The 13,319-nt window shown below is 30.0% G+C and overlaps 1 protein-coding gene across 1 annotated transcript; it reads right to left on the reverse strand.

The window, feature by feature from the left end:
* Positions 1-3,640: 3,640 nt before the first annotated feature.
* Positions 3,641-9,585, reverse strand: LOC142319993 (uncharacterized). The gene is made up of 3 exons (XM_075357673.1): positions 9,522-9,585; positions 6,350-6,702; positions 3,641-3,814 (listed from the first exon to the last, which is right to left on the reverse strand). The coding sequence occupies exons 2-3, from the start codon at positions 6,623-6,625 to the stop codon at positions 3,641-3,643; spliced, it is 450 nt and encodes a 149-aa protein (XP_075213788.1). The 5' UTR covers positions 6,626-6,702; positions 9,522-9,585.
* Between the last annotated feature and the right edge of the window lie 3,734 nt (positions 9,586-13,319).

The following is a 13,319-nucleotide window of genomic DNA, read 5'->3' on the forward strand; positions in this document are numbered from 1 at the left end:
ACAAAGTCAATTAAACTGGTAACACATGAACATTTAAAAAAAAAAAAAAAATTATATGTAATAAAATTTAATACATATTATAAATTACATTACACTAACAGGCAGAAGAATGATGGGTAGAATAAACCTCATGCTAGGTGGACAGTTGCTACGAGAGACATGATAATGTACCTGGGGGTACAGATCAACAAATCATGTAAATTTAGTCAACATAGTAGACAGTTGTACAAGGACCTAAAAAATCTTGAAATCACTGAATGTGTTGATCACTACTCAGTCGGCTCCAAGGGCTTCCAAACGCCGATTAATCATGTCAATGATAATTTCAGTGTTATTGTATGCTGCCTCGGTTTGGGGTGGAACAATGAGAGTCATGAGGAACTGGGCACATTTACACAGTCCACAGGTGAACGTTGTTGGGTGTTACGGCGTGTTATACAACTACATCATACAGTGCGGTGAGCGTGTTGGCATCAGCTTTGCCAATTGACCTTCAAGTTAGAGTGCAAGAGCTTTGCTACGATGGTATGGGGAAGCGTGAGGACAAGGCTAATGTAATGGAGACATGGCATGAAAGATAGATGACTGGAAATGAAGCAGCCTGGACAAGGAGATTAATCACAGACTTAGACATATGGACGAAAAGGAAACATGGCAATATAGATTTTTATACGTCACAATTGCTCTCCGGCCAAGGAATGTTTCAACATTACCTCAATCAATTTGGCAGACGGGACACTCCGTGCTGCATGTTTTGCAACAGAGAGGATACAGCGGAGCACACCATATTTGTGTGCACAATGGCACCTTTGGCGGACATTGACAGATTAAGACCTGAAAACCTGGTGTCCTTCATGCTGTCCTCAGAAGAGAACTGAAGGGCCTTTGACACGTATGCTATGAAGGTGTTATACAGTAAAGGCGCTGAAGGGAGATGCCGTGGACAGCCCCATCTGTGAGTGCCAGTATGCTTAGGTGAAAAAAGTTATGGTAATACAATACAAACTTCAATACTCTGAATCGTCTATATTTCCTCACCTAACCTAACTAAAATCAATTAAATCTCGGTTAAACCAGCTATTTACTTTGTAGCAGAAAGAAGCGAAAATCCACAAATAAAAATAGAGTGCACCGCCCTCCCTTTCATTAACAATAGTACCTAGTATTGTAAATTATATACCTATGAAACTGATGGCAACAACTTTTAAATATTATTATTTTGGGCTTTAAAAATTAACAGATTTCTGCTGAAATAAAAATCAAAATAAATTAGATTGAAACAATTACAAAGGATCTCCAATAAGTATGAATTGAAGAAATTTTTATAAACAGGATTTCCACTGAATTTTAAGGTTCGTTTTTCCTGACTTTACTGACCAATTCATTAAAATTTCCTAACTCTCATAATGATATGCTATTGCCGTTTACTCCGCAAAGCACACTCACACTTTTTTTTCTATTATTAAATTCATTTTTTAATGATTTTTTCAATATACATTTAAAATTGGGCTAATTTTTGTGATAAATTGTTTCAGTAATTTACACTGTAAAGTACAAAACAAAAAATAACAAAAATATAATAAGTTTTTTGCTGATGAACATCATGGTAACTAAAAGTAACAGATAAGAAATAAAAGCTAACTAAAGCAATTTTTAAATAATTGGCACACACAAAGAATTGCTGAACTTTGTCACAAAAACTAGCCTAAATTATTTTGCCAAGTAAAAAGAAAACTGTATTTAATAACTTGGTTTGCATAAAATGCTCAAATTTAATAAAGAAAATATGTATGATCAAAACTTAAAGTAATACAGATAAGAATACTAGAACAGAACACCTATTTTGAACAGGAAAAAAAAATACAAAACTTTACTTGAAAAATATTTAGTCATTTTAGTCCAGTGTTATTTGCAGAATGCCATCAAAGTACAGTGCAAAAGGCCACGATTGATGACATCAGAGCATTTAGTAGCTCCAAGCTGTAATTTTGATGCTATAAAACTATCAGGAAAAGTAATTTTAAAAGTTGCACCACATTTTCAAATAAACTTAAGTAAGTACAAGGTATTTTGTACATTGAGAACTCACATAATCTCCTCCTTAGAAACATAATCATTACAACAAAAAGAAGTAATTGTATTGTCATTTTGCAGGATTCAAATGTATCATTTGCTGCTGAAATGCTATTCTCTGACTAGAAGGTGGGGGGGAGGATCCGGGCAAAGAATACACATATATATCACAACCACTGTTCTCACAACTGTAGATCAAAGTTTTAGTCTTCTGAGTTGAAGTACTGCTGGCAGATAAAGATTTTTCAATGGTTGCTATCTTAATCAAGAAAAGCAGCAAACTTCACAAAGTAAACTATGTGAAATCGTTTTCTTTCGATCCATATTGCTTGGTGCAAAATTATTTTACACAAATAACAAAAGTATGATAACAGCATGAGAAGAGGTAGGAACCTCTTCTCGACTGACTGAATTCTGGGTGTAAGTTTATATCTAACCGCTTGTCATTAAAGTCTTTTTATACACCATTTAAAAGTAATTATCTAGAATACAACAAAAAAAATCACGGTAGTTTGAAATAAATCCCAAGAACAGTTAACAACTTTTAATTTTTCAATGGCAAATTTTTTTTTTAAATTTCACCAGTGAAAAAATTAACTGCAATTTGGAATATTTCTCACTTTATTATAAAAGAATAATTGAGTAATGTAAATGAGAACAGGACATGTATATCAAATATATAAAGGGAAAGTATATCAAATATAATTTGGTATTACTTAAAAAATACTGATTTAATATACTAATATAATATTTGGTAATGAAAATCCAATTTTTTCTAAAATTTCCTTACTAAATTTGTATTTCCTGGCTTTTCTTGCCTGTAGGAACCATGAGAAATCAGGATGTCCTTAGAAAATTAATTTTCAATTATGAGTTAAGAAATAGAAAATAAGATGGTTGTGGAAAGAAATGGACTGGAGAAAAGAAAGAAAATGAGTCAAAACATAAAAAAAAAAAATGCTGATACAAATTATCTTTTGACCATTAAACATAGAAAAATTACATTTAAAAAAATGATAACCTCAAAACTATCTATTTTTTGATATGAGGCTGCCGTACTCAAATCCCCATGGTTGACACACTAAAATTTTTAAATGAAAAGGATAAGATTACACATCATTTTTAAAACACATTGTTCAAAAAACTTTTTACAACACAAAAAGATAGTGATAAATCATATTTTATTTATTTAATGTGTTAAAAGATTCAAAACCACGATTCAAACTTAAAACCTGAATGTAGACACATATCTACCATTCCCACCATGTAGGTTGGACAAAGTGGGGAGCTTTAATTTGGTTTTATTCATCATAACTAGTACAAAATAAACAATAAATTTTCATCTGATCACACTAAAATAAAATCACAATTAGTTTTTACAAAAAGAATGGTGTACGTTTTAAATAAAAATCAACCTGTTTTCTGTGGAACACTGTTTATTAAATTTCTTACATTGTACATATGTTAAAAATTTGTTTTTAATTTTACTATATATATATATATATATATATTAAATTTTTTAAATTACCTTTTCCAGTTATCCAGATCTGGCCTTGCAAAGGTTCATCTAGATAATTGGTGTTCCAATGTATGCAAAATCTAACACCTTTACCACTTCATTTTCAACTTTTACAGTTTTTGACTTAACCGAGTTGGTCTCTTCAATTGCTAAAGGATCTTTTGGAATATCACCAATAATCGTATCAACCGGTTCCTCTTTCAGTTGTACTAAATTTACTTGCTGCAACACAGAACAAAAAAATGAATGCTACAAAGTAAATGTTTATTATTTTTTGTATAATTTATAAAATAAAAATAATCTATACCTCTAATTCACTCCCCCATCCCCCACCCACACACACATTAACTATATAGCCACAGTCAAATTATTATTATTATTTGGTGACTTTAATGGGCCAGGCTTTGTATGAGAAAACCTAGAAAATGTTTGTTAGGCCAAATTTAATCATCCAAATTCAAACGTTAAAAATGCACTCACCTTACAGATTTTTTCTACATATTGTAATCTTTTACAATCAAATAATTTTTTCAACTGTTGCAGTAATTCTACCGATTCGGTTTTTATAATCTTACAAACATTAGTGTTAATATTATTTTTATGGTGAAATTTCTGTGACAAATATAATTTACCTTTAGAGATAATGCTACCTAAGATTTTAAATTCTAATCTTATATCTAATGAATACATACCAGATTATAAAAATATAAATTTTGTAAGATTCAACATTTAATGAATGATAGTTTGACCCTAAATATCAATTTATTTTTTATGTTGTCATATAAGCTTCAAGCTTGTGTGTTGAATATGGAAATGGAATTTTATAGCGTATGAAACATGTTGTGCCTCACCAGAATTTTATATTGATCATGATATAGAAATCTTTGCTGAAGAGTTGCAGCTATGTTTTACAGTGGTCACTATGAAAGATGGTGCTTGTGTTTAAACTATTGCATCTTACTTAAAAAAAAAAATATCACACAATAAAAATGAAGGTATCAGAAACTCCAATTATTTTTGCACTAACTGGATTCAGCCGATTTTAGTTACAGTCATTTGTTTGAAAATTAGGGCCATGAAAAGTGAATTTCTTGCACTTTTTTTTTTTTTTGAAAACATAAACTTTAAATTGCTATAAAATTCAAATCAATACATAAAAAGCTTCTATTTTTAAAATTAGATTAAACAATTGTTTCTCAATAATAGTAATTAAGATTTAGCCCAAAACTACTACTATTTAAGCATACAGGTTGTTTTCAGATAAAAACAGCACATTTCGGTTAACATTAGGTGTAAAAAAAATAAATTTCCATTAATACCAGGCATTAATTTTGTAGAATTTTTATTTGTTGAGTTGAATTAAATACAAATAATGATAGCATAAAAGTTTAGAGAGAACTTATATTATCATCAGAAACTGCTTACAGTTACATCATTTCACTGTTGAGCAACTTAAATCATAAATTAAGGAGATGTAGCATATTTATGTATAATGAAATAACTTTATTAGCAATAGGTTGAAAAAGATATATTTCTTAAAATTATTTTACTCTAATGTAGCTTCCGCTGATAATGGGTTCAACTACAAAGAAAGAAGATATGGTATTTTCTTACTACTATTTCATTCATCTCATCTCATAAAATGCATATCAAAAAAGAAGACCGATTACTTCTCAATAATGAATTAGATAAGACTAGGTCAGTTGAACAAGCAAAATTTCCAGCCACTTCTAGTTTAATAAACAGTTACTGAATAATAAGGTAATCCTCCAAAAGTATCCAGGATACTCGCAGAGATTTTGTTAAAACAGGTATTTTGTTAAATCTTGTTCATGAGGTGAGAAATGACAATAAAACTTATTGTACAATAGGTTTGCTAGATAACAATACCAACCTTCTACACGCAAAGACATAATTAAGCAAATTTATAAAATTCTTTTATCACAGTCTTGTTAAAAAACTGAATGATTTCAAATAGTAATATTTTCAAAAATCCTACTCTGTCCTGCTTGATCAAACCGTCATGTAATAGTTTTTAATAGAAGCAGCAGTTAACAAAATAAACCTTCAGTTAAGCATTCATATAACTTTAAAAACAAATTTAAATGACAATAAATAGTCGTATTAATTGAAATGTAAAACTAATTAACAAAAATATGACACATAATAATTCTATTAATACTAATATTACACACAATGATCAGATGTCCTACTGTAAGCTAGTTTGTTTTTAGACCAAATGATGATAATTTCATAACTTTGTTTTTTTTTTTGACTCAGATTTAATGTAAAGTTCAAAATTAAACCAAGATTCTTTTTTTTAAATTGTAATGTTCATTTTCACGTAGTTAATTTTTAATTTAGGTAGGATACATTTGGTAGGATTTTTACAGCCAAATGTCCCAAATTAAAGATGTGTGAATGCTTACTGTTCATTTATACAAAATGCCTGATATTAATTACCTTAAATGTACATATTAGAAAAGTTATATTGACACATTCAACCCTATGTAAGACAATGGCTATGCATATCAGCTTCAATGAATTACAGTGGCCAATCATCTGCCATCTTGGATTGTATCCTTTTTTATTCATTTGGGTAGAGTCCTTCTAATAAGTTTTATTACTTAAGTTTAATAATTTACTTCTCATTACTAATACCTTAAAATAAATATTTCATGGCTATATATGACTACACCTGCTCATTCATAAAAAATTAAGCATAAATATAAAAATAAAGACACCGGTTAAGAATACACCACAAAATGAAGTACCTTTTTCAATATAATTCTTTGGAACCCAACCAGGTAAATCTGGTTCATCAGAAACAATAGCTAACCCTTGTGAACTAGATGCCGGTTGCCCGAATCTTGGATGCTGATCTTCTTCTGGAAGCGGTGGAGGTGGCAACGGTGGAGAGGATCGTGAAGAATGGTGATGAGGCAACGTATGATGATGATGGTGACTGGAAGTATGATGAACACCGGAATGTGGCAATGTACTTGTGCTATGTATTGGACGGTTATGATCCATACTTTCAGAGCCGATGCTACTGACTGTACTCGCTGGAACACCTGAATTATTGCTTAATGTCAATGGAGATGGTGGTGCTGAAAAATGAATCGTAAACACTAAATTCAGAAAAAATTGAATTATACAATAATCAACAAACAAAAGATTAACGTAGTTATTGGAACACAAATCAACACTAACTTTCCTTCACTACTAACATGGCTAGAAAAAAAGGTGTGTGTCTGACTATTTTATAACTATATTTTAACTATTTTTGGGCAATCAAACTGATTTTTGTTGAATTCTTTAGTACTAAATACAAAAGGAGCATGGAGGCAATATAACTATACGAAAGCAATGGATTTATGTGTTATTTATAACATTAAATCCATCAATTGGAAATTCTACTGACATCCTTAATGGATCCAATCCAGTTATTTTTGTTTTGTGGCTATAAATTTTAGTTGTGTCTAGTAATAGGAAAAAGGTTATACTTAAAACCAGCCTATGAGGCTCAACGGAATAAAAATGCTACAGAAAAAAGATGTCCATATATATGGATACCACTTGAATGCAGCTGCAACTGTCTACAATGGGTATCTCTCCTTATAGATAATAAATAAATAAATAAAATAACCTCACTGTGTCTTAATGTTTTCAAGAAAAAGATAACATTATAGCATGAGTTTGACCCACCAAAGATAAAAAAATTACAATAAATAAAATATGTTTGACCGATCAAACCAAAACAAATATACAGTAGATAACAATTTTTTTGCAAAAAACAAAACTTTACCAATATATAATCTATTTTTCAAATCTCAAAATATTTTAGATACGACACATGAGAAGTTATTTTAAGTTTTATCTTATCGACTCCAGAATGTAATGTATACTCTGTGAAGAAGTATCAAAATTATCTTTCAAACAAAAGATTAGAAGCCTTAATAAATATTTCATAAAGCATTCTAGAGAAAACAAATCATGAAGATAAAACAGTTTTACAACTTGCTTCAACTAGATGATTTATAATTGTCATAGATAACCCATAAAGATGATATGTGATTTGGTATATTACATATTACTGAATTTATTGGATGTAATCAATGTTCTCATGTTTACACCTACAGTTAAATTTTGAGCTTGTTTTATTTACATTATATTTTGTAGGCATTTTTCCATCTACACTGGAGCCCAGAGGCATTCAATGCAGGAAACAGCTTTATCCACACTCTATACAATAGCTAGTCAATAAACCATAAAGATAATCTCATTCTTTCTCTAAACAACTTTTTTCTTAAGATATGTTTGTTATGCTAGGTTTATGCATAATCAGGCAGATGTAATCAACTTGACACAAGATATTAATCGAAAAATGGTATAGACATTCTCAATAAAAATGAGATACTATGGAGGGATTACTAGCAAAAATTAGTCAACCTGTTTTCCTTGTACACAGAACTGAATGTACTAAATGTATTTTATTTTTTTTTTTTTGTCTTCAGTCATTTGACTGGTTTGGTCAGAAATTATAATATTGGTATTACCGTGACACTTGTAGCACTAAGTTTGTAAGCGATAGTTCAGTACAAGTTGTGTGCTTTTAATATGATTTATTTCATTTCCTTTTTACTATTATTATTATTATGGATACAAAATACTGGAGTAAGGAACTTACTCCAGTAAGAAAATCTACGAAAACTTGTTTAGCTGCGCTAAACAAGTTTTCGTAGATTTTCTCACTACTAATAAATGAAGAGTAACTATGTACATACATGTGTTCACAAAGGTGTCTCTTTTCTTCTTAGATACATTTCAACCAAATTTAATAACTGATACAAAATAACAATAACAACTTCTTAAATAATATTAAAAATCATCAGGATTATCTTCCTCTTGTCCTTTTACCAAGTATTACTGCAATATTATATACTGCAGTTTGGCAGATAAATTAGTAACTTGCTTTATGTATTATTATAAATACATAAATTTATAAATAATACAAATAATTTATTATAAATAATATAAATTCATAAAAACAAGGAATTTTATAATTTCAACAACCTTTTATACAACAGTTTTTCTAGGTTTAAAATACATTGAAGTAAATGCAACAACAGCAAATTGGATTTAGTTTGGTGATGATGAGATGTAGAAGATGAATGTAAAAATAAAACATAGAAAGAATACAAAAAAACCATGTTTAAAAAAAAGAGGAAAATATATACACATGGTAATTTCATAGACCATATGATGAAGAACTCATATGATGAATGAGTCAGAGCAATTTCGACAAGAGAAATACAAGCATGGCTTTCACTAAATATATTTATATTTAAATAATTTATTAAAAATATTTTAAAGTTTATATTAAAGATTTAATTATATTATTGAAGATATTTTAATAATTTTATTATATTTAAATACAAGATTAGATCTGTTATACGGAAAAATAAAAGAAAAACCAGCAGTGATCATCCAACAGAAATTTTCATTGATCATCAATAGCTATGAGGAATACACAAAAATTTATACTGAGAGTGCTAAAAATGAACAGTGTTGGAAGGCTCTACAAGTATATACATTAATAGTGAAGCTCATGCTTGGAAACTGCCATTTATGGCCGTGTTTACACGGCAGAACTCATTTCTATGAAAACAGAGTGCTTATATCTTGCTACTCTTTAAACAGCATTAACTGCTATTTGGAAAAACCAAATAAGACAGTGATGTATAATCGTATGGACTCCAGAGTATGCTGGTACCACAGGAAATGAAAGCGCAGATGAGGCTTCCAGAATTGCAATGATTTATGAGAATACAGACATAATCCCTATTTGAGTGGCAGATGTCAAAAATCACCTAACAGAATATTACTACTGATTTAGAAAGTGGCAAAGAAATAGTTAATTACTTACCTGTTTGTAGTAAGCCTTTGACGAAAATCAGTTTTGTGTTATATCTGATCCTTTATGTGAAGGTGTCCTGAACATAGGATTTTCCATAATTTATATGGTATTTTTTAGTTAGAATTTTTTTATACACAGGTGATTCACGTAGTGTTGTTGGCGCTTTCTGAGCTCATTATACTAGCAAAAATAATGAAAACAGTTACAAACATGGGTCTGGAAACAATTTGTTAGCAAGTAACAATAATAAAAGATTTCACCATGAGCCTGTGCAAAGAGTGAAAGAAAACAATTTTGAAATTATATGAGCCAAAATTAACAGGTATACTTAATGTTTCTTGTGGTTTTTGACCTAACAAAATTGAATAAAACAGGTTTCAGAACCATATCTACAATAGTTTTCATAATATCTGACATAAAACAGAAAAATCTGTTGTCTAAAAACATGTTTTTTATGTTTATAGTATAAAAACTGTAAATGACAAATAAATGCATAAAATTTATTATCAAAACTTTTAGAGAATTTAATTCTGACAAAACTGATGTAACATAATGCAATAAAAAATAAATAAAAGTTTAATAATCTTCTTTTACTAATAATACTTTCTATATGAATCAAAGGGATTAACCATACAAAGCATATTTGCTTTCCTACTAAGTGCAATGATACAAAAAATAATAAGATAAAAGTAGAATTAAAAAAATTAATAAAATAAAAAACTAGTAATTCTTTTGGAAGTGTTTTATGGCACTGGGCGTTTGTAAAATTTTTTGATAAAAGACATTTTTAGAACAGTAAAAAGAATTTTCAGATATATATATGGACCTGATTACCAGGACTGAATTTATAAATTAAAAAGTTAAACAGAAATTAGTAAAAATAAGACACCATCCAGAGAAGAAAATTACAATTTAATGGGTATTTATAAAGAAAGAGCGAAAACAGATTAACAAAACAAATACTTATCTTTTACAACAGTAGAACTATTAAAACTAGCTGGTTTAAAGTAGAAAACGATCTTAAAACAATAAAAATCTCCAAGAGACCTGTTTAAATAGAAACCAATTTAAAAAATTAAACAAAGAATTAAAAAAGAAACAAAGTTTCCAGGGAAGAAGGATAAGAGGAGTACAGGAAGAAAGTGGACTGAATTTGAAAAACAACAGAGTGAAAAAATATTGGAAAAACAAAAGAAGTTCAAAACTATTATGTAAATGTGATTCTTAATGGTCTAGACGGATTAAAAAAAAAAGGACTAACGTTATTCAGACAAAGTTAATGTATCTTTTTCGAATTCATTGTCAAATTGAAAACTGAGAAATTATAATTTCAGAAATACAGAGATCAGCTGGCATTTTATGTTGTCATCAGTGAACTGCATGTTCTCAATTTCTGCTGTGAATTGTTGCCAGTAAAGTGTAAACTTAATTAACTGTGTGTGTGTGTGTGTGTTTGTTTTAATTGATGTCACGCTGCAATAATGTCTTTGTTATTTACAACTGAGAAATACATTGACATGGTATATTTATCTTCGGGGTATGTGATGGAAATGTAAATGTTGCTGAATATCAAAGATGTTTTTCTAATCACATAGTTCCAAATCTTAAAAACAATTAGTGGAACATTCGATATGTTATGAGAAATGTGTACACTTCCCAGCATTAGTACTCACTGCTGCCCATCACGATGGTAATATTTTTACAACCATTATCAAGGTAACTCAACATAGTCCAAGTATTAGTACACAATTCCTTTCCTGGCAGTTCAGAGTTTCCCAATCTATGGTGTAGAGAACACTTTATAACAAGCTGTAACCTTATCATAACGTAATCAACAAGTACAAAATCTTCAACCAAGAAATCCTCCTCTTTTTCTGCAATATTGCACCTGACTGAAAATGAACAGCCAATTGCATAGATTCATTTTATTTACTGACAAGGTTCAGTTTATTAGGGATGGCATCAATAACTTTCACAATAAACAGACTTGGGCAGAAGTCAATTCACACGTAACAGTAGAATGTTACTTCCAACACTAATTTATCATCAATGTTGGATGTGTTCTAGATTACAATTAGTTAACTGGACCATTCATTTTCTCAGGATGTCTAAATTCTGACATTTAAAGATTTTTGTGTGTGGGGTTGGATGAAAAGATCTGCTGTGTACAACAGAAAATTTTATACGTGTGAAGAGTTGGTTGCTTGGACAGATGCACCACATAAATTCAGAAAGTTCTGCAGAATTGCAGAGAGAAACGCTAGCAATCCTAAAGCATTCATCCAAAATATATTGAAGCTGGACAGATGTTTACAAATTTTCTGTAATTGATAACAGTTTTCAAATGGTAAGTGTTAGTAATAAAATCAAATTTCTTGACCTTATATTTGTTTTTATTAAGCTGTTTTACATAAAACAGCTTTAACAGTTTTACATAATAAATTCTCTACAAGTTTTGATAATATATTTTATGCAGTTATTAGTCATTTAACAAAGTTTTTGTATTACAAACATAAAAAAAATGATTTTAGACAAAAAGGTTTTCTGTTTTACATCGGATGTTACAAAGACTGGAGGAGATATGGTTCTAGAACCTGTTTTATTCAATTTGTCATGTCAAAAATCATAAGAAACAATCAAGTTTACCCTTTAACTTGGGTAGAATTTCAAAATTGTTTTATTTCACAATCTGCCCAGGAATCAGGGTAAAATCTTTCACTATCCGTAACTTGCTAACAGATTGTTTCAAACCCATGTTTATATGAAACTTTTCCATTATTTTCACTAGTAGAATGAGCTCAGTAAGCGCTGGTCACACACTATAAAAATCACCCCCCCCCCCCTTAATACTTTAATGTGTTTTTAAAATATTAATTAAATTTCATATTATTTAAATGTCTGGACCTTTTGCATCCATGGGTGTTTTTATGTTTAAATGTCATGTTTATTTTTGTGTTTTACTTAAATGTAAGGGCTCTACACACCCTTACATATGGTGATTCTATTGGTGATTTTATTCTATTTTTAAACAATGTGACAAGGACTCGACCTCAACCTTTTTTTTTCTGTTCCTCCAGGAATCACCGTCAGGTATTACTTCAGAAGATGAATGAGGATGATATGTATCAGTGTAAGTGATAGTCTTGTAAGTGTAGTCTTGTACAGTCTCAGGTCAACCATTTCTAGTAAAGTTGAAGGCTTCATAGTGGTCACACATGTTGTTTGTTGCTCCACGTTTTTATTAATTTTGAGTGGTTTTTTGGTTGATTTTATTGGATACGTACGTTGGATACTGTTGATGAAACTCTTATGGGCACGGATACAAAGTTTTAAGATTTTTGGTTGCGGACTATAAAATTTTGCGGTTTTTCTGTTAAAAGTTGATTTTGAGCTATAGTTTAATTAAAACTTAAAATTGTAGTGAGTTGTGAAGAACTTTAGGACACTGATGTTGTCAGTGTTACCAGATTGAACAAAGAAGTGTTTTAAAGTACTCTGTAGTGAGTTATATCAAAGGTAGTTGTAGTTTTTCAACTTTTTATATAAGTAAGCTAATACGTATAAACATTATAAGAGTTAAAATTTCCTAAGTTAAACTCACAGGCCAATACTAGTCTGTGACATCAATCTAAAAGAACTAAACAAGGACTTAAAATTTTTCATAGTAGTGAGCCATTTTAAAGAAATTTTTAAGTGCTGAATCGACTTATAAGGTGGAACCTTTTTCCAGCTGTAATTCCTTTCCCTTTCATCCCAGCCCAAACCCCCCGGGATCTATCCGTCCCAGGTCCTTCCGCATTCCCTGAT

The sequence above is a fragment of the Lycorma delicatula genome, chromosome 2 (genome assembly GCF_047948215.1).
Source record: "Lycorma delicatula isolate Av1 chromosome 2, ASM4794821v1, whole genome shotgun sequence".
Lineage (NCBI taxonomy): Eukaryota > Metazoa > Arthropoda > Insecta > Hemiptera > Fulgoridae > Lycorma > Lycorma delicatula.